This window comes from Schistocerca nitens, chromosome 1 (assembly GCF_023898315.1).
Source record: "Schistocerca nitens isolate TAMUIC-IGC-003100 chromosome 1, iqSchNite1.1, whole genome shotgun sequence".
In the NCBI taxonomy this organism is placed as follows: domain Eukaryota; kingdom Metazoa; phylum Arthropoda; class Insecta; order Orthoptera; family Acrididae; genus Schistocerca; species Schistocerca nitens.
Window position 1 is genome coordinate 462,659,350 of NC_064614.1, and position 27,733 is coordinate 462,687,082.

The 27,733-nt window shown below is 44.0% G+C and overlaps 1 protein-coding gene across 1 annotated transcript in view; it reads left to right on the forward strand.

Moving 5' to 3' along the window:
- Nucleotides 1-27,733, forward strand: part of LOC126251848 (aminopeptidase N-like) — a 255,465-nt gene that overhangs the window by 75,234 nt on the left and 152,498 nt on the right. The window contains exons 4-5 of the mRNA XM_049952527.1: nt 15,821-15,976; nt 20,605-20,729. Coding sequence (XP_049808484.1) covers nt 15,821-15,976; nt 20,605-20,729 — 281 coding nt within the window. The remainder of the gene's footprint in view (nt 1-15,820; nt 15,977-20,604; nt 20,730-27,733) is intronic.

Below are 27,733 nucleotides of genomic sequence, written 5' to 3' on the forward strand. Positions count from 1 at the left end.
CACGAGCCATGGAGAGGGGCAGCAGGCGATGTCGTACTGTTAGAAAAGGCACTCGAGTCAGACGCCGCACTGTCCCAACGTCTACATTCGTCGTACGTCTCACATTGATATCTGCTGTTATTTCACGCAGTGTTGCTTGTCTGTTATTACTAACAACTCTATACAAACGCCGCTGCTCTCCGTCGTTAAGTGAAGGCCGTCGGCCACTGTGTTATAAGTGGTGAGAGGTAATGCCTGAAGTTTGGTATTCTCGGTACACTCTTGACACTGTGGATCTTGGAATATTGAACTCCCCAACGATTTCCGAAATGGAAAGTTCCATGTATCTAGCATTCCGTATTAAAACTCTGCTAATTCCCATGATGCGGCCATAATCATGTCGAAAACCTTTTCAAATGAATACTCCGAGTACTAATGACAGCTTGGCCAAAGCACTGCCAATTTATACGTAGTGTACGCGATGTCGTCACTATCTGTATACATGAATACCGCTATCCCATGACTTTTGTCACCTCAGTGTAAATTGTAAATCTCTCATTCTTCCTCTTCTGTATTTTTTTCTTTTGCTTTTGTCCTGCACCTGCTCAGGGTCAGAGTTGATGCTATCAGACTTGGCATGGTTAATTTAAGGGTTGGCCAAATGCCTTTCGTGTTGCCACTCCATATCGCCCTGGTAGGGAATATGAATTCCCCAATTGTCTGGGTATAGTGTTATGTGGAAGTGTGCGAACATTTTCTAAATATTTAAACCGCATCCAGGCAGGATGGAGCTTTGGCACTGTCACTGATCCGCTGGGCGGATTCGATTCTGGGTCGGCACACCTGCCTGAATCCGGGAAGTGGCGCGTTAATGTTCTCGGCTATTCGGGCAATTTAAATTTCAAACCACCTATGCAGTAAAAAGTAGCTACCAACCAACTCAAGGCATGAAAGTGCTTCAGGTCCCAGTCAATGCGAAGCTTATTTGTCTGGTGTAGCAAGTTCATACATCAGAATATCCATCAAAGAATCCAAAGACATAATTAGAAACAATTTATTGAAATAACGAACACTGTCCACATCTGAAGTATTTTAACTAATAGAGTTATTAGATTTTGTTCTCTACCACTATTTTTCCACATTCAGTGGTAAATGTGTAAACAGGATATGGACCTAGCAATTTCTAATCCACACAGTAGGATCATTGCAAAAATATTAATTAGCCACCTGGAAAATAAATTTTTGGAGAACAAAAGTAATCTCAACCAGAAGATTGTGAAGTACTGCAGATATATGGATGACACATTCATGGTACATAATAGGACTGGAGAAGAAATAGTAGATTCAGTAGATCACACAAAAACATCCACTTCCCCACAGAACCCTAGAAAGGCAGTAAAATAATTTTTATGAGACAACAACCAATAAAAACCATACCCTGAACTTGAACGTCAATGTACACAGACAACCAAGAAACTCGGACATTGACCTCCGTCCCCCCCCCCCCCCCCCCCCCCTACACTCACTCATACACACACCACATGCACATCCCAACTCACAAAAACAAGCTGCATTCAGAGCTTTGCATGCAGTGCATAGAAATTCTCACTCACTGCTGCAGACTATGAGCCAGAAATCAACACATGCAAATTCAATAACAATTGCTATCATGAACTTGGAATAAATACACTTTCACAACACATAACAGAAAACGAAAGAAAGCAAACCTACAAGGCCACCACCTACAACAACATAGCAAAACAAAGTATTAGCGGACATTTCAAACAAAATAACCAAGCTGTTTAAAAACACAGATATCAGAATCACTTTTACACTACCAACAACCCAAGAAAGAAACTGATTCATGACATCCAGCCGAGAAACTGAGCGACTCAAGAAGTTATCAAGTGACATTCATACATTGGCCAAATAGGCAGAAATTTTAAATCCTATTTTAAAGAACATGTTGAGACTGTAAAAAGCTAACAAGTCAACTATGGGCAAACATATGGAGGAAACAGAACACAGCTTTGCAATAGACAACGGTCTTAAAGTACTGCACATATAACCCAGCTACCTCTCTGGCTAATTAGGCTTTTCTATATGACCGTGTACCTAAAGTCCCTAATCTGTGGGGAAAAGGCATCTACTCCGAAGAATAATGCAAAACCGAGAGAAGTGGATGAAGTTATAACCGAATCGCCACCTCTCAGTATTTTAGCAATGACGATTAGAAACAAAGTTCAGTTAACTTTATATATTTTTAATTACGTAAACTAGTTTTTTAATTAACAGTAGTTAGTGGAAAATTTGGAAGAAAGGTTTTCAAATTATGTCATTAATGAAATAACCAACGATTGCCAGTTCCTTACCGGATCAAGAATAATTATATTCGAACTGAACTTTATACTCGTAAGCAATCTTACGTAAGAACAATAATTGGCGTCATGACGTAGGTACACTATGTAACGCACACTTTCAAGTACCTCACACCGCACAAGTCACAGTAGTCAGTTAATGATCAAATAGCAAACTCATACAATATATCATATTAATTTTCAAAGATCAATTAAAGTAAGATTGTTTACTGGCATGAACAGAAACTTTTTGTTACATTACTCACCGTAATACTGACTCTCGTAGTTGTAGCAAGCAGAAAGATTGTTTGAATTTAGAAGTTACTTTGATATTTCTTTGTAATAAAAGTTACAAATTATACCACAGGCTATAAATTATAACAGTGCTTTGACAATGAAATTCAGTGTCCAAGTTACGTAAAGTTTTACTACCACTTTTTTTATTACGAAAGTTACTCTGTTTTTGGCAAATGAATTAATACTGGATTTTGCATCATTCTATTTCTGGCATCATTCATACTATAACCAAAGATTATTACGTAATTGTCCAAAAGCTGGAAAAATGTTCATTTTCTGATTATCTCGGTTCATACAAAGGGATAGGATGTATACTACTTGGACAATGACTTAGGAAAATTATTTACGTGACAATATGCACGAAAACAGTGTTATTCAAGCAATAAAATTCCAACTACGCTGGTCAGTCTATCACAATTCTATTTATAAAAAGTCTAGATCTTAGTTCACTTCATGATGCCGTTGCTTTGTCAAGTGGCTTCATCTAGCGGTAAACAGGGCACAGGTTGACCTTCTTGCCATACCATAGCCAATAACAAGGGCCCGCAGTATTCTTGATGTTATGTGAGTTACTCTTGCTGCATTTGTACTGTGCTCAATGAATGCCACAGCTTGCCCATATTACACGTCTCCTCGCGACTCCCAACTGCTACTACTTTTGGCGCGCTCTCACGCCCAGTGATAATGCATGTACAATTTATTACACTCTTTGATAATAGATTTTTCCTGACTAGGCCAGCGTGTCTACTTACAAAATGTTAACATTCCATGTACATTCTCTCTCTGAAATAAAAAATAGCATTTGTAACTTGACAACATATTTACAAGAATAATATTCAGGACAAATAATAAAGCAAACTTCGCAAAGCACGTATAAATTGTATGATCATCCACAGAGCTGTGGTGTTACACACACTGTGGATAAGAGCAGGAAAATGGACGTTTTGGAGGAAATGGAGGTATTCATCCATGGACGAAAGTGGAAAAACGAGAGTCTGAACTAAGTTAAAGATATCAAGAACTCGCATTTATTCACCAGCGTCACTACAGTACTGTTAAAATAGATGAAAAATAAAGATTAAGAATATACACTGATCAGCCAGAACGTTATGACCATCGGCCTACTATCGACATAAGGCCGTCCACGCCATAGAACCGTCACCTTGCGAGGAATGACTGCTATTCAGGCACATACACGGTGCATCTAGCTTCAGTGAACGTGCTGTCCATGGGTAAAATGGGGAAGGCGAGCGATCAATCTGAGTTTGACTGAGAGCAAATTGTGATGGCCCAGAGGTTCGGCACGAGCGTTTGGGAAGCTGCAAGACTTGTCGGGTATTCGTGGAATGCTGTGACGAGTGTCTTCAACATGTGTCGAAAGCAAGTGAAACCACATCCAGACGTCGTAGGGTTGGTAAGTGACCCGTCACTACAGATGTCGGACGTCGTATGGTGGGCAGACTGGTAAAAGCCGGCCGAAGTGGCCGTGCGGTTAAAGGCGCTGCAGTCTGGAACCGCAAGACCGCTACGGTCGCAGGTTCGAATCCTGCCTCGGGCATGGATGTTTGTCATGTCCTTAGGTTAGTTCGGTTTAACTAGTTCTAAGTTCTAGGGGACTAATGACCTCAGCAGTTGAGTCCCATAGTGCTCAGAGCCATTTGAACCATTTTTGAACTGGTAAAACGGGACAGGCGGCGAAGTGTGGCGGAACTAACCTGAGACTTTAATGGTGGGCATAGCACAATTGTGTCTAAACACATACTGCATCGAACATTCCTAACGATGGGCTTCCGCACTAGACGACCCATTCACATGGCAAAGTTAACATCACGAAATCGGTAAGTATTACTGAGATGGGCACATGATTGTCGGCACTGGACTTTGGTGCAGTGACAGAGCGTTGCACGGTCTCATGAATCCCGACACCTTCTTCATCATACCGATGGAAGGCGCTATTCCGTCGTCCTCTGGGGGAACAGCGCCTTGACAACTGTACTGTGGGACGGAGAAAAGCTAGCGGCGGCTCCAACATGCTCTAGGGAACATTCACCTGGTCATCCATGGATCCAGTGGAGCTTGTGCAAGGCACGATGACGGCGAAGTAGTATCGCATACCGGTTGCAGACCACGTACACCGCTTTATGCCGATAATGTTTCCCCACGGAAGTGGCGTTTTTCGACAAGTTAATGCGCCATGTCACAAGGCCAGGAGTGTGACAGAGTGGTTCGAGGATCACAGTGGCGAGTTCCAGTTGAGGTGCTGGTCCCCCAACTAGACAGATTTGAATCCGATCGAACACACCTGGGATGTGACTGAACGTGGCGACAGAGCTCATGGCGCCCCTCCCTGGAATTTACGAGTATTAGGTGACGCGTGTGTGTGCAGATGTGGTGCCAACTTCCTGCAGCGGCCTCATTGATTACATACCACGACGCGTCGCCGCTGTTCAAAAATGGTTCAAATGGCTCCAAGCACTATGGGCCTTAACATCTGAGGTCACCAGTCCCCTAGACTTAGAACTACTTAAACCTAACTAACCTAAGGACATCACACACATCCATGCCGGAAGCAGGATTCGAACCTGCGGCTGTAGCAGCCTGGCGGTTCCGGACTGAAGCACCTATAACCGCTCGGCCACAGCGGCCGGCGTCGCCGCTGTTGTCCTTGCCAGTGGTGGACATACCGGCTATTAGGTAGTTGTTCATAATGTTGTGGCTAATCAGGGTACATGAACCTGTGTTTCATTAGCGATATATTAGCAACTATTTAAAATTATTATTATACAGGGTGATTCAAAAAGAATACCACAACTTTAAAAATGTGTATTTAATGAAAGAGACATAATATAACCTTCTGTTATACATCATTACAAAGAGTATTTAAAAAGGTTTTTTTTCACACAAAAACAAGTTTAGAGATGTTCAATATGGCCCCCTCCAGACACTCGAGCAATATCAACCCGATACTCCAACTCGTTCCACACTCTCTGTAGCATATCAGGCGTAACAGTTTGGATAGCTGCTGTTATTTCTCGTTTGAAATCATCAATGGTGGCTGGGAGAGGTGGCCGAAACACCATATCCTTAACATACCCCCATAAGAAAAAATCGGAGGGGGTAAGATCAGAGCTTCTTGGAGGCCAGTGATGAAGTGCTCTGTCACGGGCTGCCTGGCGGCCGATCCATCGCCTCGGGTAGTTGACGTTCAGGCAGTTACGGATAAGGTTTCATAACTAACCTTTTTCGTAGGACTCTCCATACAGTTGATTGTGGAATTTGCAGCTCTCTGCTAGCTCTGCGAGTCGATTTTCCTGGGCTGCGAACAAATGCTTGCTGGATGCGTGCTACATTTTCATCACTCGTTCTCGGCCGTCCAGAACTTTTCCCTTTGCACAAACACCCATTCTCTGTAAACTGTTTATACCAACGTTTAATATACCACCTATCAGGAGGTTTAACAACATACTTCGTTCGAAATGCACGCTGAACAACTGTCGTCGATTCACTTCTGCCGTACTCAATAACACAAAAAGCTTTCTGTTGAGCGGTCGCCATCTTAGCATCAACTGACGCTGACGCCTAGTCAACAGCGCCTCAAGCGAACAAATGTACAACTAAATGAAACTTTATAGCTCCCTTAATTCGCCGACAGATAGTGCTTAGCTCTGCCTTTTGTCGTTGCAGAGTTTTAAATTCCTAAAGTTGTGGTATTCTTTTTGAATCACCCTGTATTGTTGTTATTAACATCAAATTATCACAGTCTTTCTTGCTGTAATATATTTCGTCGACTGTCGTCAGGGATGTGTCAGCAAGGTGTTTAGAAGACATTGTGAGTGACAGATGACACCAGGATCGACACATCGCCAGTTAAATCGAAACAAGCTCTGTTTTGATCGCCATTTTGTTGTGATGACTTGTTTTAAGAGCCGTTTACAAATTTATCAGTAGTGATTAACAATATCCAATGACCTATAGCAGTGGATATAAATGAACACACCGCAAGAAATCAGACGTTGTTTTGATTATTTATTTCTTCCATGTGAACAGCAAATCAACAAAAAAGGAAGTATTCCCTCACATTACTTTCATCATGCAACATCGATCAAAGTTATTTTCAGTTTAGATCATTAATGGTAACATCTTTGTTGCCTTGTGGTAAAAATGATTATCTGCATTTTGAATAGTATGTTAGGATATCTCTATAGTAAGACAGTGAATATTTGTAATTGTGCGTGTGCATGTGTGTGTGTGTGTGTGTGTGTGTGTGTGTGTGTGTGTTTAGTTACTTCTGCGAGAGGCTAACTGCTTCTTTTGTAATAGTTTACCTTCCTTTACCACCATCAGCTCCGGAAGTCACTGCTAACACGACGGGCCACAGGGTGTCCTATTCTCGTGTGGGAGGCGTGACTCAGCCTGAGGCTCATTGCTTCTAACAAATTACCGGGGCACTCTGCGAGGACGCTGAAGATTTCCAATGCGGCAAACCTCTGTTAACATTTTTAACGTTTGTGAACCTGATCGTAAAACAAGACTGTCAAGAAAGCTGAGCCCAAATTTCCAAACACAATTTTCATTCGTTGTTGTGTTCTCTAGTCTGAAGACTGGTTTGATACGGCTGTCTACGCTCGTCTACTCTCTGCAGTCCTCCTCGTCTGCTGCTGCAACCTACATCCATTTGAATGTGCTACCAGTATCCATCGATTAGTCTCCTTCTACAGTTTTTACCGTCCCTCATTTTTCATTACCAAATTGACGATTTATTGATGCCTCAAAATGTGCCCTATCGACAGATCTCTTTTTTTGGTCTTCTTCTGCCATATATTTCTTGTTTCTCCAACTCGATTTAGCACTTCTTCATCAGTTACTGGACCTACTCATCTATTCTTCAACATTCTTTTATAGCACCAGATTTCAAAAGCTTCTATTCTCTTCTTGTCTGTATTGCTTATCGTCCATGTATCACCAGCGTACAAGATTACACTTCAGACAAATATCTTCAGAAAATACATCCAAATATTTAAATTTATAGTAGATGTTAACAAACTAGTCAGCATTTTATATCCTCTCTACTTCGACCATAATCAGTTATTTTACTGTCATTTTTCTGTCCAACTAGCAAAACTGATCTACTTCTTTCAGTGTCTCATTTTCTGGTCAAATTTCCTCATTATCATCCGATTTCATTCGGTTACATTCCATTACCTTTGTTTTAATGTTGTTGAAGCTTATCCATAACTTCATTTCAAGACAGTGTCCATTCCGTTCAACTGGTCTACCAAGTCCATTTTCGTCTCTGGCAGAAAGCAGTATCATCGATAAAACTAAAAGTTTTTATGACTTCTCCCTGAACTTTAATTTCTTTCCCGAGTTTCTCCTTGACTTCCTTTAACGGTTGATCGATGCACAGACTGAATAACATCGGGGATAGGCTACAACACTGTCTCACTCCACTCTTAACCACTGCCTCGTCTTACAGGGTAGTGCAAATAAAAGTGTCCTGGAGAACAGATTTCCAAGGTACAAAGAAACACAGCAGAGGAAAGCAGATGTTGAAGGTGACTGGCATTCATATGTTGGTACTTAGGGGCCCTGGTCAGCCAGTTGCTCAAGGCAGGTGAAAGTCGGCATGCTAGCATTGCTATAATCTTATGCGAAATGTTCCGCCGCAGTTCTTGAAGACTATGAGGGTGGTTGTGATACACCTTAGACTTGAGGGCTCCCCACACAAAGTAGTCGCACACTGACAAATCAGGTGACCTGGCTGGCCAGCTAGGGCCGCGACCAGACTGGCCTCTGCTAACAACCCCTGTCAGGCGTGAAGGCTGTGTAAATGTGCTCAAAGACTCGGTGGGCAGTATGTGCAGTTGCTCCAGCCTGTTGGAAATGACTGTAGGTCTTTTCCTCCCCCATTAATACTGCCACAAATGGTTTCAAAATGTTGCCAATGTAACGCAGCGAAGACAGCATCTGATGAAAGAAGATGGGATCAGTATTACGGCGTGCAGACACCGCACACCAGATTCCAACCTGATCATGCACTGAAGTTTCGTCGAAGCTATGCGGACTCTCTGCTGCCCAGGACTTATGATTTTGTGAGTTGACACAACCACTCAGGTGAAAACAGGCTTCATCAGACAATAAGAACAGACTCATGTCCAAGCCATTCATTGTTATCTCAGTGAAGAGCCACTCACAAAACTGGAAGCACTGAGGAGAATCTGCTGGGTTTAATGCATGAACAACAGGCACTCTGTATGCATGAGCGAGTTCAGGTGGAGCATTCGTCAGCATGGTCGACGTGATATGCCAGTCTCTTGCGGCAGGCGTTGAGTTGATTTGATTTGATGGGAGACGGAAGCATTTTCTGGTGAACTGCAGGCACATTTTCTGGTGTGCGCCCAAGTTTCGGAATGTTTTTTTGACTTGTTCAAAACAGACCCCGTCTAACGCCATTTTCGGAATGAGCGTTGTATGGCACTCTTTGCTGGCACGCTGACACCATTAAACTCCTCAGCAAACAACTGCCCACACCGTTTCCACGACTTTGTTGTCACGTAACTTCCCACTTCGAACACCCGCTGCTCCAGTGTTGGCTGGCTATGAGCGCTATGGGACTTAACTGCTGAGGTCATCAGTCCCCTAGAACTTAGAACTACTTAAACCTAACTAACCTAAGGACATCACACACATCCATGCCCGAGGCAGGATTCGAACCTGCGACCGTAGCGGTCGCGCGGTTCCAGACTGTAGCGCCTAGAACCGCTCGGTCACTCTGGCCGGCGCTGCTCCAGTGTGAGTGTCGTCGTCGCCTTTGCACTGCTGCACTTTACACTGACTCAGCCCGCACCACCCTCTGAACCGGTGTGGATCACAGGCCGTGGTTATATGCATACATTAGCGGCCAATCGTATCCACTCTTCCAGTCCACTTTTATTTGCCCCACCCTGAGTAACTACAGTCCGGTATCTCTGCACGTTGTAAATAACATTTCGTTTACTCTATTGTATTCCTGCTATCTACATAATCTCCGAGTGTTTGCTAGTCAAAATTGGCAAAAGCTTTCACTAGTCTACAGTTGCTACGAAGGTAGGTTTGACTTACTTCAGTCTGTCTTACAGGGTAAGTTGTAGGGTCAGCAATGAATTGTCTCCCTCTAGACCTGAAACTGGTCTTCTGCCAGTTTCTTCCATTCTCCTGTAAAAAATTCGTGTCGATATTCTGCAACCATAACCGATTAAACTGAAGTTTCGGAAATATACTCACTTGTCAGCGGCTGCTTTCTTTGGTACTGGAATTATTACATTCGTTTTGAAGTCTAAGGATATTTCATCTATTTCATACACCTTTTACACCAGGTGGAACTGTTTTGTCATGTCTGGTTCTCTTAAGGGTCTCAATGAATCAGAGGGAATGTCGTCTACTCCAAGGGCCTTGTTTCGACTTTTGTCTTTCAGTGTTCTGTGAAATTCTTCTCTCAGTATCACATGTACCATCTCATCTTCATCTGCTTCCTCGTTCCTTTCTATAATATTGTCTTCAGGTACATTTCCCTTTTATAGCCCTTCTGCATATTCCTTCCACCGTTCAGCTTTCCATTGTTTGCTTAATACTGGCTTGCCATTTGAGCGCTTGACATTCATGAAGCTGCTTCTGTTTTCTCCATAGGTCTCTTTTATTTTCCTATAGGCAGCATATATCTTTCCCCTCGTTACGGATGCTTCTATAGCAATTGCCATGTAGCCGTTCCTACTGTATCATTTTGCACCTATCTGTCAGTGTTATTTTTTAGACGTATTTATTCCATCCCACCAATTCCATTTGCTGCATTTTTATATGTTCTCTTGTCGCCAGGTACAAGGATTTCGACTAGAACTCACCTTTTTACCTATTTAATCTGTTGCCTTCGATGTATTATCTCCAAAAGCCACCCACTCGTCTTGTATTTTATTCCTTTCCTCAATGTATTATCTCCAAAAGCCACCCACTCGTCTTGTATTTTATTCCTTTCCTCTGTTTCAATCAATCGTTGTCGAATGCTTGGTCTGAAACTCGCAAGGACCTCAGATTCATTCAATCTCTCCAGGTTCCATCTCCTTAATTTCCTTTCTTTTCACGGTTTCGAAATCTTTGTCTTGCCATTATGTAATCAGTCTGCAACATCCCATTGTTTCTTGGTCTCTTCTACGTACACTGAAGCCCCAAGGAAACTGGTATAGGCATGCGTTTTCAAATACAGAGGTATGTAAACAGACTGAATACGGCGCTGCCATCGTCAGCGCCTATATAAGACAACAAGTGTCTGCAGCAGTTGTTACATCGGTTACTGCATGTTATCACGATTTAAGTGAGCTTGAACGTGGTGTTATAGTCGGCGCACGAGCGATGGGACACATTTCCGAGGTAGTGGGGATTTTCCCGTACGACCATTTCGCGATTGTACTGTGAATATCAGGAATCCGGTAAAACATCAAATCTCCGACATCTCTGCGGCCGGAAAAATACCCCGCAAGAACGAGACCAACGACGACTGAAGAGAATCGTTCAACGTGACGGAAGTGCAACACTTCGGCAAATTGCTGCAGATTTCAATGCTGGGCCATCAACAAGTGTCAGCGTGCGAACCATTCAACGAACCACATCGATATGGGCTTTCGGAGCCCACGACACAAAGCTTTACTCCTCGCCTGGGCCCGTAAACACCGACATTGGGCTGTTGATCACTGGAAATGTGTTGCCTCGTCGGACGAGTCTCTTTTCAAATTGTATCGAGCGGATGTACGTGTACGGGTATGAAGACAACCTGATGAATCCATGGACCCTGCATGTCAGCAGGGGACTGTTCAAGCTGGCGGAGGCTCTATAATGGTGTGGGGTGTGTGCAGTTGGAGTGATATGGAAACCCTGATACGTTTAGATAGGATCTGACAGGTGACACGTACGTAAGCATCCTGTCTGATCACTTGCATTGCGACGGACTTGGGCTATTCCAGCAGGACAATGCGACAGCCCTCACGTCCAGAATAGCCACAGAGTGGCTCCAAGAACACTCTTCTGAGTTTAAACACTTCCACTGGCAACCAGACTCGCCGGACATGAACATTATTGAACATATCTGGGATGCATTGCAACGTGCTTTTCAGAAGAGCTCTCTAGCCCCTCGTACTGTTACGGATTTATGGACAGCCCTGCAGTTGTGTCAGTTCTCTCCAGCACTACTTCAGACATGAGTTGAGACCATGCCATGTCGGGCTGCGACAATTCTGCATTCTCGCGTGGGCCTACACATTAGACAGGTGTACCAGTTTCTTTTGCTCTTCACCGTATAAAATATTCTTACGTGATTTTTAAACCAAATGTTAGCCATGATGCTGTGTGAAAAAGTGTATTAGGTGGCTTCCTCTTTCACTCCTTTCCCCCAGTAGATATTCTCCTGTTAGTTCTCTGCCTTTCGCAAATATAGAATTCCAATTCCACCCCCTCCCCCCCCCCCCCCCCCACATCAACCACAATTAACTTTCCTTTTAGTTTAAACGTTTGAATAATTTATTTTATTCTTTGAATACTTTATTATAAGCAGAGTACTATGGCATATAAACTTGTACTACGGTGGTATGTGTTGGCATCGTGTCTATCTTGGTTATAGTGTGTTCACTATGCTTTTCAAACTGGCTTGTATGCATTCTTATTTTTATTAGACCTCTGTTTCATTTTGCATTCATAGTCCTCTATACAGAAGACCAGAAGTCCTCTTCTTCTTGTCAGTGCACTTCACTAATTCCCATTATATCTAACTGGGGCTTATCTAGTTCCATTTTTAAATCCACTAATCTATCTACTCGATTTTGGACCTAATAGACCTAATATTACACGCTCCGAACGGCAGAATGCCAGTTTTCTTTTTCCTGATAAAGATGTACTCCTGAGTATTCCCCTCCCGCAGATGAGAAATATTTTACCCAAAACGATGCCAGCATTTTTTAACCATACAGTAGAGCTACATGCCGTCGGGTAAATAACGGCTGTAGTTTCACCTAGCTTGCGGTGGTTCGCAGTCAAGTATAGAAAGATCATTTTCACTAGCGTTACACGCTCAGATGTGCCAATTATCCAGACTGTAATCTCTACGACTACTGGAAAGGCTGCTGCACCTCTTCAGGAACCAAGGGTTAATCAGAACTCTTCCACAGATACCTCTCCGTTGTGGTTAACCTATGGTACGAATATCTGTATCGATGAGGCACCCAACCACCTGATCTCGGCAAGGTCCACCGTTCATAGGGCGAATATTTATTTACAGTAAGTGTTTAATTTTAAGTGACCTACGTTAAAGATTGTGCGTTGTTGTAACATATAGTGATCCGTTTACTTTTTCACATTTCATAAAATGAGATGATAATTGCAACTGATGTTAATTACATCTAATCGTGTTTTAGAGACGAAATGTCCAAAATCTGCACTTATATATCAGGTATAGTTAACCTTCCACGAAAAACACTCACTGTGTTATTGCACGTTCTTAAAAATGATTCTGTGTGGCAGAATATCGCACATCCCCTTTAGCATATTATCAAGCGAAATCACATTTGTGAAATATTTATCAGTGACTTTACGCTGAAATGTCGAAACAACAACTTGGAAACCAGTCACTAAAATTCGTATAGCCTAGTCACGAGAGTTTTCGGTGCCTTTGGCTTCACGTTCACTCTAGGCCTTGACTACGAAATGATAGCTGTCAGTAAGCAAGTCAGCTATGCAGTTCTCTCCCCTTTTTCACTGTGTGATAACCTGAGGAGCCCTGTATATAAACTTATTCAACTTGCAACGACAATCCGATCACAGAAATACTATCTAGAACGAGGCATACAAATTTTCAGTCAAGTCTTGGCAACATTAGAAAATGTGTGCAAAGTCTGACATTTACGTCAGAAGATGTAAAATTGTGCACTTTACAAAACGCTGAAAAGTAGAATCCTATGACTAAAATACCAGCAAACGAAACTGGAATTAGTCAGTTCATACAAATACCTGAGTGTAACGATTCGTGAGGATATGAAATGGAGTGATCACGTAGGCTCCATCGTAGATAAAGCACTTGGTAATCTTTGGTTCATTGGTAAGATACTGCAAAGGAGCTTCATTAAAAAACACTTCGATATCAGAAGATAGCTCAAATATGAGAGACCTATACTAAATAGAACTAAGAGAGGATATGGAGTGTATAAACAAGGGTAGCACGAACGGCCACAGGTTTAGCGAGCGCAGGCATTTGTCTGCAGGGGAACACCCACCTTTAGAAATCAAAATTGCAGAGCAGACACAAGTCACATGGAGATGCTCTTTGGTTGGAACCACTCCATGAATCTTTAAGTAGAACAAAAAACAATAATATCACTAAAATATTGCAGATATCAGCCTCTTTTTGGTTGTTCACAGAAAAGAGTCTAAAACTCATACCTGATTATTAAAATATTTCTGAAAATATCTTGTAAAATTTGAAATTCAAATTATAGCTACGGGTATCATGGGCATTTATACACATACGTCATGCACATAAAAGGTTAACAATGCCATTAATTTCTTACTTCCTTCCGTCTTAATGGACCGTAACCTTTAGACGAATCATGTCGCCATGTCTGACTTCTGCAGTCATATACACTTAGTTGCAATATAGGTGGTTCGTAATGATTTTAGTGAGATTTTGCAAGTACAACATACGTAAGTCAACGACTGTAAAAACGGGAATTTTAATCTACTTTTTTGTTATTTTAAAAGTTATTTATAATCAGTTGTGAATCTTAGATGCGTGTTTATGCCCGTAAATGTGGCGACTCTTCAGCACGTTTATGACGTCTGCAGTGCCGTCTTGTTTAAATATGAAATTACAATGCAATTTTAAAATTGTTCCTTTCGTGAGTATAAGCAAATATGTATCTGTACCAAAAATGTGTATGTTGTAAATACCTGTATGTTGTAAATACTTCTCTGTATACGAATATTACACTCTAATAAACCGTAGACGTAATTAAAATTATTTCAACAATCAGGTATGTTTTTTAGACTTGTATGTGTGAACGCCCGTAAAAGATGCGTATATTTGTCCTATTTTAGTGATATTTTTGTCTTTCTTATTACATTCTATTACGTTGAGCATGCTGAGGTAGTTTCAATCGAAGTGCATTTCCACAGGGCTTTGACTCGTTCGACAAGAAATGATACGTCTTCTGCTTAATCTTAGAATGCATCTCACCAGGGAGTTTACATTAACTATACACGACCAACGTACTCACCTTTATATATGACTACAGCGCTATACAGCTATACAGCTATACTAGACGAAAATGCTAAATCTTGCGAGTGGATGTTCTCGTTGTAGACGCGTTTGTTTTGTGTCTGAGAGGTGGGGCGAACGCCACTACGCTTTTTACCCTAGTGACGGGACCCGCTGTTTAAGCCCGCATCTCGTGGTCGTGCGGTAGCGTTCTCGCTTCCCACGCCCGGGTTCCCGGGTTCGATTCCCGGCGATTTGCTTTTGTTGATGTTCATCTTATGTCCTCCTTTCAAGACACTGTCCATTCCGTTCAACTACTCTTCCAAGTCCTTTGCTGTCTCTGACAGAATTACAATTTCATCGGCGAACCTAAAGCCTGAAATTTGGTATTCTCGGCACAAGCTTGATACTGTGGATCTCGGAATATTGGTTTTCCTCAAGATTTGTAAATGGAATGCCCCTTGCATTTAGCTCCAACTACTATTCCGCGTTCAAAGTCCGTTAAAACCCGTTGTGCGGCCACATTAATCACCTGAGGACAAATGACAACTCCACCAATGCACTATCCTTTAATACCTCTTGTACGTGATACAACCGCCATCTGCGTATGCGCATAACGCTATCCCATTACTTCGTCACCTCTGCGCAATCTGGGCTACACTGCGATAAAAGTGCATTTCCCCCAAACAGGAGACAGAGATGAGAACGAATAAATGTTTCTATCTGGACCTGTTCGACATTAAGGATGGTCTTCGAGATCACACTGTTGTTATCGGTAGTATTTAGTGTTAATTTAAATTACTTTATTACTTTTAGGTTAGCTTCTTGTTTAGAATATGTGCTTAGTCCGTAGCAGCAGTAGGTGCGGACGACGGGAACGAAGCAGCTGCTCAGCAGTGACTCCGTGCTGTGCCTGCAGGTACTTCGCGGCGACGCAGATGCGGCCCAACATGGCGCGCAGCATCTTCCCGTGCTTCGACGGCCCCATGTACAAGGCCACGTTCGACGTGAGCATCGAGCGACCCCGCGGCCTGCGCGCACTTTCCAACATGCCCCTGCGCCACACCGCCGTCGTGTAAGTACCGACAATAACTGACCGTAGCAACGGTCTGTCTGACCAGCAAAGCAAAGTGGAGTACTACGTCTATCCAATGTGACCCAGAGAGTACTCTGGCGGGAAGAGTTCTTTGTCACGTAGCGCCAGTCGAAATGGATAACCAACGTTAAGTGAGTGCCCCTTCCTTGAGAGAGCCAGTTCCAGTGCGTTACGCAACTTGATAAAGAACATTAATACGATGGCTATGTGGGCTTTCCAGCCGTGGTGTTTCCGACATTTTCGCAGGTGCCACAGGTTCCATGAGAACTGCGGCGTACCAGTTTTGTACTGTGGGTTTTCCGACCAGTGCCTCTCCCTCTGCTGATTTACGCCAATCGTTCACCAGTAGCGGATGGGTTGAAACTTCCTGGCAGAGTAAAACTGTGTGACTCGAAGTCGGGACCTTTGCCTTTCGGTTCAAGTGATCTACCAGCTGAGCTACCCAAGCACGACTCACGCCCCGTCCTCACAGCTTTATTTCTGCCAGTACCTCGTCTCCTACCTTCCAAACTTAACAGAAGTTCTCCTGCGAACCTTGCAGAACTAGCACTCCTGAAAGAAAGGGTACTGCGGAGACATGGCTTAGCCACAGCCTTGGGGATGTTTCCAGAATGAGATTTTCTCTCTGTAGCAGAGTGTGCGCTGATCTGAAACTCCCTAGCAGATTAAAACTGTGTGCCGGACCGAGACTCGAACCCAGGAAGTTTCAAAAGAACCATCCCAGAATTTGCCTGGAGCAGTTCAGGGAAATGACGGAAAACGTAAACCAGGATGGCCGGACGCAGGTTTGAATCGTCGTCCTCCCGAGTGCGAGTCCACTGTGCTGACCATTGCGCTACCTCGCTCGGTCTTTGCAGTGTGAGTGATGGAAATAATTACAACAGCGAAAGGGAAACGGAGCCTTCTCTAGTTCGGTCATCGCTATCGGGTAAACAGAAAATATGATCAGTGTACGAACTGGTTGTGAGTGAATTCAGAACGGAGTAAGAAACGAGACCGGTTATGAATTCCAAATGGCAGAATAATGGCCGAATTGCAAATTTGTGCCACCTGACGAAGCAGATGAGCAAAAAACAAATGAATGCGTAACTGCAGGAAAAGCTTCCACGAAACATTGACGGTACCTGTTTTCTAAATTTTTAAAGATGAATTTCAGTATTTGAAGATAAGGGATTAGATTTCGTCGAAAAATGTCGTATTATGTGAACTCCAGGTCTACATTGTGTAAACGAAGAAGGAAAGCTACTGGAACGATCAGAACCCTGCACTAGTTCAGAGATTCAGTCGTGCGACGACATTTTGAGATTAATTGAGGATAATAATTTTTTGAAAATTGGTGAAAGATCTGTTCCTGATAAGAGCGTCCTAGTGCTTGGTTGTGAAGAAGCGGAGAAATCCTTTGTGAAAATGAGACTGTTGTCATAGGCGGGACATCTGACAGTTGTTCAAAAGAATTCGACCAGCTGTGTGCCACACACGTTGATATCGGAAGCACACAAGAAGAGACATATTTCCAATTTTATTTGCTTTGCTGGCAGATAAAAATCAAAATACATATGAAATACTTTTTTCTGGAATGAAAAATAATATGCCTTGGTGGTCATCGGAAACTCCAGTGTTACACTTCGAAATTTTTGCTTCGTTCAACATCTTTGGAAGAAAGTACAATAACTGGGATAACAGAGTAATACAGGAATAGAGAAGAAGCCTACTTCTTTAGCAGCAAGTGCGCTGCAGTGGCATACCTGTGCCTAACAGTGTTGGTGAAGCGTGATTGGTAATAATGGAGTAAATGGCCAGTTGAGAAAAGGGCATGAAATTCCAAGACTGTCACTGGATGGAAAATATTTTCAACAAGTGGCACAGGACCACGAATGCTGGCTGGCCTAGGAAGCTAAACTCCTCAATAAATCAAAAACATCCTAACAACTTTCTGATAAACGAGTTGAAGAAGAAAGCAGTAAATGATACACAGTATTTGAAATTAAAAAAGGTTCATTAGCCTGCCTCTTCAAAAAAGAAGAAAAATATACATAGGTCTTGATAAACGATTAAAATACATCATAAGAATATATAACGACGCGGGGGATTTAAGAAAATGTTTAAATTATATGGCTTTCTGACAGAAAATTTAGTGAGAAATTAAAATTCATCAAATCACACAAGTTTAATTATTTGCTCCAATAATGTTGTAGCAAGAAAAAAAGTTAACAGTAAGAAAATAAAAAAATGAAAACACGTTTAATCATGCTTATGTATTGAGTTTCCCCTAGCGTATGCAGTGTTCAGACAATTTACGAGACGACGTCACCCGGCTGCATTCCTGTAAGTTATTTGAACATTCCTGTGTACTATATGAACCGTCCATCCTAAGCCCGGATAAAATACGAAGGGACATTCTTATTACTAAACGGTTGACAGAACCTCCACACAGTCGGAAAGCCTGCGGATAAAAAATTTGTGTGGTTTGAAACATCTCGTTCACGTCACGACTTGCAAAACCCACAGTCGCATAGCCCACGACACCAGCACGGCTACGAAATCAGAACAGCACAGATTAAGGTCATCGCCCGACGAGGCAGGGCGTGCGGCATCCCACCATGAAGAAGAAGCGAGCGCAACTACCAGTTACCATTTGCAACACACTTCAATAATACAGTCCATACATATTCAGTTTGATTGGCCAGAAATAATTATGGAGACCACTTTAGGCTTGACCAGGCAGACTGTTGTGCGTTGTACTGTGTGAACGAAAAGAGGTTGGGTTAAAAATGAAACACAGGCAGAAACAGACTGTACCACGCAGATACAACTCCACACTGGTTCTTACGATAGGGTCTACAGTTACGCACGTTAAAGAGTAAAAGGTAAAAATGGGGAACCGCTTCGATGTTTCGGTATGTTGCAGAAATTTCTAACAAGGGAACCTCCCCATCGCACTCCCCTCAGATTTAGTTATAAGTTGGCACAGTGGACAGGCCTTGAAAAACTGAACACAGATCAATCGAGAAAAGTTGTGTGGAACTATGAAAAAAAAGACGCAAAATATACAAACTGAGTAGTCCATGCGCAAGATAGGCAACATCAAGGATAATGTGAGCTCCGGAGCGCCGTGGTCCGTGCTTAGCATGAGCAGCTGCCGAACGAGAGGTCCTAGGTTCAAATCTTCCGTCGAGTGAAAAGTTTACTTTCTTTATTTTCGCAAATTTATGATCTGTCCGTTCGTTCATTGACGTATCTGTTCACTGTAATAAGTTTAGTGTCTGTGTTTTGCGATCGCACCGCAAAACCGTGCGATTAGTAGACGAAAGGACGTGCCTCTCCAATGGGAACCGAAAACATTTGATCGCAAGGTCATAGGTCAACCGATTCCTCCACAGGAAAACACGTCTGATATATTCTACACGACACTGGTGACGGCATGTGCGTCACATGACAGGAATATGTTGTCGACCCACCTAACATGTACACTTGGCGAATGGGTAAAAAGATTCTTCTACCTTGCCCGATTTAGGTTTTCTTGTGGATGTGATAATCACTCCCAAAAAAGTGATTAAAACATAAGAGTTTGTCACATAAACTACAACAAATGAATGCAACAGTTTCACAGTCGCACAGTTTTCCCTGTGCTGTGTCAAAACGTATGTTTTTAAAGTTTTCAAGTTTTTCCGCGTGTAGACCGTCAAATCCTGCATATGTCCAAGCATATCTGAACATGTCCTGGAATGTTGGAGAGCAAAGTTGATTATGTGTGAGTGCCTGAACTTTCATAATTGTCTGAAAATAACAAATTAAAATTTTCACTTGAGGGAAGACTTGAACCAAGGACCACTCATTCCTCAGCTGCTCACGCTAACCGCGGGACCACGGCGCTCCTGAACTAACACTACCCTTGATGTTGCTTATCGTGCGCATGGACTACTCAGTTTGTATATTTTGCTTATTTTTTTTCATAGTTCCACACAACTTCTTCCTGTTTTCTCGATTGATCTGTGTTCAGTTTTTCAAGGCCTATCCACTGTGCGAACTTATAGCTTAATCTCAGGGGGGTGCGGTGGGAAGGTTCCCTTGTAAGATTGGTCACTGTAAACAAACAACAATTTGGAGAGACTGAGCTAGAGACCTGCCACGATATAATATAGGAACCAGTAAGTCACCGTAAGCATGTTTTGTTAAACTGTCGGTTTAAGTTGATAAACAAGAGTGGAGTAGCGTGATCGCAGAGAGTTAGTTTGCGAGATTAGGAGATAAGACTGAAACCGCACGCCAAATTAACTGCCATTAGTGTGATTTATCGGTGCTTCTTGATACAGTTTTTATGTGTTTTTCCAAATTTTTCTACTAAAATGTCATACTGGTTCCTAACATCAAACTCAGGAAAACAACACATTATTAATGGAGGAAAAACATAGTACACTAAAATTACACGACTCACTAAAACACGGTATTCACCATTTTCTCTTGACATTTAGGGCAAATGAGGATGTGGTGGCAGCATTGTACACTCAGAATATCAGCTCCATCTGATTACTTGTGGTAGACACTCTTAGTTCATAGTCGGTAGTACTGTCAGTAGAGTCTGCTTACAACATGTCCGACTGCTGCAGGGCTGACGATCCAGCGTGGGAAGTGGACCACTTCGAGACGACGCCGCCCATGTCCACGTTCTCGCTGGCGGCGGTAGTCTGTGACCTCGGCATAGTGACGCCCAAGAAGGATTCCGACGAACAAGGTACTAATAATTATAGTGCGAAACATTGCATTGTTATTCCACAAGAGCATACGATGATGTACGCCGCAGTTAAGCTGATTGAGGTACACTGACAAAATGGAAAGTTTTACAACGTGTTAGGCCACGAAAACCTTGACTACACGCTATCAATCCTTCTTCAGGCGCGGGTCCACAGCCTCGACGTAATTCCTGGATGATGAAACAACTTTAAAGAACCACCATAGGTACCATGTATGTGTTTGACATTACTGGGCAGATTCGGCCTGTGACCTTTTTCAAATGTCTACAGTAGTAACATCAGACACAGCAAAAAGGTAAGGCGTGTAGCAAACATTATCACGCTTTGTGTATTACAGCTGCTGTTACATTGCTTACATTGCGTCGGCGGCGTGTATGAAGCGTGTTTCATGCTAGTGGGAACAGGCACTCGTTCCCCACACACAATTTTTTCTCTTTATTGTTGTTTCACAGCCCTCGTGCCGTAAGGGTTGAGGGGGGGGGGGGGCTGTAAGTGGTGTATTCAACCTGCTCTTCAGTCAAGGGCCAAGTAAAACTAAGACGAAAAAACGCTAACATAAAGGTGAGATTAATGGAAGGCTTATACCTGTATATAAGAAACTTGGTGTTCTACGGTTTTATTTCAAACGAAAATAATAAAAATGTGAAATGAAAAACACTAACAGTCTATTGAAAAATCGGTGTACGAGGGCTTGCTGAAAAGTAATGCCTCAGAATTTTTTATTCTGTTCTCTATAACGGTTGACGTATTACATGTCATGCACATTAATCGGTCGACTTTCCCACTCCGGTGACGCAACTTGCAACCCTTTGCCACCAGAAGGCTCCGAACTGAAGCGTTTAACATGGCGGTATGTAACGTAACCATGTCGATGCGTGAGAAACAACCCACCGTAATCTGCCAGAAAACTGAAAGCACGAATTCAAGGAGTTCGTCCACCCCTCAACATGACAACGCCATACCACACGCGATAGCTGCGACATCTGCAACAATCCGACACTTTCGGTTCATTGTCGTTGATCATTTTCCATGCAGTCCTGCCATCGCCCCATCAGATTTTGATCTGTTTCCAAAATTTAAAGAACACCTGCAAGTAATTCACTTTGACAGTGATGAAGCGGCGCAAGCAGAGGTGAGGTTGTGGCTTCATCAACAAAGTCAAACATTCTGCAGTGACGGTATCAATAAACCGGTCTCTTGTTGAAGAAATGTGTTCGTCGCCAGGATGACTATGTTGAGAAATAAATATGTAGACATGAAGAGTAAAGATGTCGAATGTTAATAATGTTTGTTTTATTTAGAAAGGTTTCAGGGTTATCACAAAAAAAAAAAATTGGAGGCGTTACATTGCAGCATGCGCTCGTAAAACACTGATCTTAAAAATAAGCACTTCATTGTTACTAAAACTTGGAGGACCTGCCATAGGAAAGATTGTCTGGCGCTAAAGAGAAAATAGATTAGGCGTTGAGGATGGTAGGTAGGTGTGGGTGTAAAGATGGAGGGGAGATGCGAGGAAACGATGGAATAAGAAGGGGAAGCTGGGAGACAAGAAGGGAGGAGGGGTTGGAGGTGTCGATAAGAGCGTTATTTGAAGGGAAGGAAGGGAATAGGGAGGTATGGGGAGTCCTTATGAGGTGGAATGCGTGGAGTGCAGATCTCGAAAGTCTGGTGTTGCACGACAAAAACTGTTTCCAAGAACACCTTTTGTAGTATGTCACACTCTTAACAGCTGGCTTCTTGATGCTTGTCAAATCCATTCAACGGAACAAGGTGTTCTTTTTTTGCTTTCTCGTGTATCAACAGAATCGTTACAACAACGCAGGAACATGTGGCGTCCGAAAACTATGCTTACGAAGGGACTGCACGAACTTCCCTCCACGGGCTTCATTCATATTGTCAGGGTGTGTAGAGATCGACTAGGACTTGAACGTGGGTAAACAGGAACGCGCTACACTCAGCCGTTTTCGAGAAAATCGTGTTTGAATCTTCTAGGCCGTAGCGTTCAAGGAGTGTGCAGCCGAGCGAGTAATCGCTTAGTTTCCTAAGCACTAGGTCTCTGGACTGAGACTCGCTACCGATCTTTGCTGTTTTCTTGGTTCCCATGTAATTCTTACAACAGATTTGTTATTTTCGTAATCTTTATCCTGAACAAATGAGAAAAAATTTTGGTAAGGGGGCTGGATATAAAAGACGATACACAAGAATTTTCAATCAGATCAGTACAATTTTGTATCTACATTTATGACAATTATGATGTGTAATCTACGGAGCACTGCACGATTGAGGATGATACTGATCTTAGAAATATGGAAAATATTACTTAATGCGACATTCAGCACATGTAATAACAGTTGAATTTACATTCATAAACAGTTATCCGTCATCACACAATTTACACAGTCATAACACATCTAGTGTTAAAATCATAGCGGAGTAAAAAAGGACCGACAGCGAGATTTGATCTAGAGATCTCGCGCTTATAAAACTATGCGCTTATTCTCTTTTTTCTTTTTTTTCTCTCTACGGGAGAGGTCACCCTAACTGCATTTTTTTCTTTTTTGAAGGAATGGGCCGGTGGGGGCTCAGGGCGCAGTGCGGGCATGGATCGAAACCCGAGGCCTGGCCACATGTCCCTATCACCGCCATCGAGCCTAATGGGCACATGAAACAGGGAGACACAGGAATCAACAGAAGTGGAAGGCTTTGTTTTTGATTTAGAAAAAAAAATAGACTGGGGAAAACAAAAATAAATAAAATCCGCGCATTTACGGCGCGCTCCCCCACCCGCCGAGGTCGGGAGTAGAACCGATCGTAGGCGGCTTAAAGTCAAACACCGCGGAGTGGGGGGGGGGGGGGGGGGGAGGTGCCCTCAGCTCCGGGCACTCCGCTACTAAGTGGAGGTCTAACGGAGACCCCTCGAAGATAGTTGAAAAACAATGTTCGGTAACGTAGCGTGTGTTCGAGCGCTTCGTGGGCTGTTTGTAAACAGGTCTAGAGATCGAGGCGGGATTTTGGCCCCTCACAGAATAGATGACCCACCGCCCACCCCTTGACCAACGTAATGGCACGATATTGGCTGCGGGAAAATGTTTGTCCTCCGCGCACAAAAACATTCGCAGTTAGATCGTGTCTGGTGGCACTCTGAGATAGCAGGCGGTGGTTTGCTGCACGAATCGCCAGACGTCGTGCGAACAGGCACAGGTCAGACGGTGATCATCAGTGTCGAGTTGCTGACAAAGGAGAAAAGTAGAGGAATGCGATAAACCAATGTTGTGCAGTCGCTGTTTTGTTGCAAAGTGCCTGTTGATTATGTTATACGACATTGCCCAGATATCAATAGGGAGGAATGGCTGGTGGATGGTACTCCACACTATGGGTCACCAGATGGAGGGATATTTGGTCTCCATCATCTTACGGGGAACACTGTGCAATAGTAGGTTGTAAAAATCTTTCATCCTGCTCGGAAGTGTATCTGGGAGGCTGGTATGTATGTAACTATAGTCGACGAAAAAGCCTGAAATTTGCGACAAATGAGGCACCATTGGTGAGGTGGACGCAGGCAGGAGGACCTCAAGTAAGTTGTGTGTTAGGGATGTGCCCTGACCGGCTGAAGCTTGCATACGGACATTGACGAGTCTGAGGCCACCGCCCCTTGGGGGCAGGGTGAGTGTCTCATAATGGACTCTAAACATGAAACCAATCCTAAGATACCGAGCGAGGTGGCGCTGTGGTTAGCACAGTGGACTCGCATTCGGGAGAACGACGGTTCAATCCCGCTTCTGGCTATCCTAATTTAGCTTCAAATGGCTCTGAGCACTATGGGACTTAACATCTGAGGTCATCAGTCCCCTAGAACTTAGAACTACTTAAACCTAACTAACCTAAGGACATCACACACATCCATGCCCGAGGCAGGATTCGAACCTGCGAGCGTAGCGGTCGCGCGGTTCCAGACTGTAGAGCCTAGAACGGCTCGACCACTCCGGCCGGCTGATTTAGGTTTCCCATGATTTTCCTAAATCGCTTCTGGCAAATTCCGGGATGGTTCCTCGGAAATGGCGCGGCCGACTTTCTTCCCCATCCTTCCCTAATCCAATGAGACTGATGACCTCGCTGTTTGGTCTCTTCCACCAAATCAACCCTAACCCCCCCCCCCCCCCCCAACCATTAGATAATATCCAAGGGACAGCCTGAGGGTTTCGCCATATCGCCATCGGCAGAGGGAGAATGTGCTAGATGTGGACCAATTTCGGTGCAACATAACGATCAAGAAACTCACCGCGTTGAAGTGTGTTCAGGCAGCGCAGGAGGTTCTAGCGTACGTCGTTATGGATGATGTACAACAAGTGACGGAAATTCGTCCTGCTGTGCGTGTGACAGTGGGGGTAAAGGCAATGCCCAGGTATTGCAACGTCATCATAAACGGCAGGAGTGCCACTTCACCTTCCTGAAAGCCTTGTCCAATGTACATCGCAGATTTGGCGACGTTCACTGTACTGCCATCGGCAGCCCCATAACGTGCAATCAATTCGAGGAATGCTCGAATCTCGAGCCAGAACAGACAAGGAGGTCATCAGTGTATACCCGACAGCGAAAAGTGAGCTGGCAAAGGGTGAGGGTGAACAGCTCGGTAGTCAGGCCCTCAATGAGCGGCTGTAGGGCAATAGGATGCAGGAGGGTAGGGAGGGTGTACCCAGGCCGAACTGAACGACGGTTGGCTACCGGCCTTGCTAAACGTCCATTGACTTGGATTCATGAACTGGCACTGCTGTAAAGTCACCGCTCATGACCGTTGAACCACGGGCTGGCTTCTCGACCGGAATGATGATGCGCTCATCAAAGGCAGGAGGGAGTGCTTGGTCAGATGTCATCAGTTCTTGAAACATAGTCGTCTACCGCATTGCCTTCAGCCCATGGAGGGTTTAGTAAAACTCAATCGGTAAGCCGTCCATGCCAGGCGATCTGTTGACTGTACCCTTACTGATTGCGTCGTCGACTTCGTTCACCACTGTCAAAGTATCCGCCTCTATGTGGGATTGGATGCGCATGACGTAATGCAAAATGGAGTCGCTTGTTTCAGCGTTATCACTTCTTCCCTGCAAGTACGTCGGTAGTGTTCGACGAATGCATTAACGATGTCATTCTGATTGGTCACCTGCGGGCCATGAGGCGTGACCAGAGTGTCGATGAGCTGCCGACGACACTGTCGTTCGTCGGGCACTATATTATACATGAATGGAAATTCCAATCCTCCTGGCAATTTGCAGCGTACCAGCGTAATTATCCTAGCTTTAGTTCTTTGCATTCCAAATGGTTGTCTAGGGTAGGCGGCTGAGCATCCAGAGCTCAGAGAATCGCATAGTAGAAGCTGCAGGCGCTGCGATGCCAATTGCTCAAGTCCTTTCCGTATCACATCAGTGGCCACTGGATGTCTGGTTTGGCACAGTCCATCCATCACTTCACTGCCGAGTGGTAGCTGGGAAAGAATCGTTCGCAGGCTGGCTACAAGTTAGGTCATGCAAATGAGAAGTATTGAGTTTCGACGGCGCACGGCTGCACCATATAGCTTGGGAAAGAAGGAGGACCGTGCAATGTGTGTGTAAGTGCAATTGTTGGAAAAGGGCAGTGGACAATGTTCGGCATCCCATACCACAGATCTAAGATCCTGTGAGACATATATCCTGTCTAGACGCCTTGCAGAATGACTGGTAAGAAGGTATGGCCAGAATGGTCGTCATGCTCGGCTTACCAGGCATCCTGGAGCAGGAGGTCCTGCACCACTATGCATAGTTCCTGGCATGTAGTATAGCGTGGAACCAGATCTTTTGGGTGCAGAACGGTGTTATAATCACCTCCTAGCAAGCAGGGTTCGTATGGCCCTAAACACAGGGGTTGGGGGGGGGGGATATCCTCAAAACTGGGCCCATTCATGTCATTGGTCGGTGCCAGAAGGGGCATAGATGTTAATGAGGCATGTCCCCATGGCAGTGAATGCCATGCCTCGAGCTGATGGAAGGAAGGTGACATCTGTGACAGGAATCCCTTCCCAGACGTAGATTGCCACTCCACGGCCCATGGGATAGCTTGTGGTGGCGTGCGCGGTGTCGCCATTGATATCTAGGAGACTGGCCAAGTGAACTTCCTGCAAGAGGGCGAAATCAATATCGGAAGCCCAGAACATTTCCTGCATAAGGCGGATTTCCACCCTTGACCGGCTGTTGTTTTTGTTGGTGGTTGCTATCCGATAGGGCTGGTGTCGGACTGCTGGACGCCAGTCCACTCTGGCGTCAGCGGAAGGGCGTGGGTGTCGCGGTGGACTGGAGCGGCGCCGACTACGCTAGGTCACGTAACAGGTGCTGCTCCTCAACCTCCTGGTCGTGCCACGCCGTGGAGGTGGGCACCCGTGCATCGTCCACTTTGTCTTCAGAAGATGGAGCAGTGTTTTGGGGAGTAGTTTCGGCTGTGCTATGTCCACTAAATATTTCAGCGTCCTCATGGTGCTTTGGGCAGACGGGCGCAGGCGCACCGGTGGATGTCACCGCGCTCACATTGTCTCTTTCGGCAGTGGCGAATTAGTGGCGTCGTTCAGGTCGACGGCGGCCTCATCGTTTCGCTCGGCTGTGAATTCCTCGAGCAAGAGCGACCACGTAAAGCATACGAGTACGCATACAATTTCAGATTCGATTTTTCTGAAAGCCATTGACAGCTTAGTCTTGCTTTTTACATATAATGAAGTCCGAGTCGTGCCCTACCCACCCTGTCAATGTGAATCAAATCAGTGAGGAGAAGTTAGTACAGTCCCCTTGTTACACATGACAGTCTGCAGACTATCATGGAGTAACGGCAGAGGGTGTTAAAGTCAGTCTTGCATGCCTGTTGCTATTCTAAACATAAGCATTACTTACAGTGACATCACTAGTATAATCATTTATTCGTACTGCAACACAAATGCTTGAACGTTTTATTAAATTTTTATTTTAAAAAA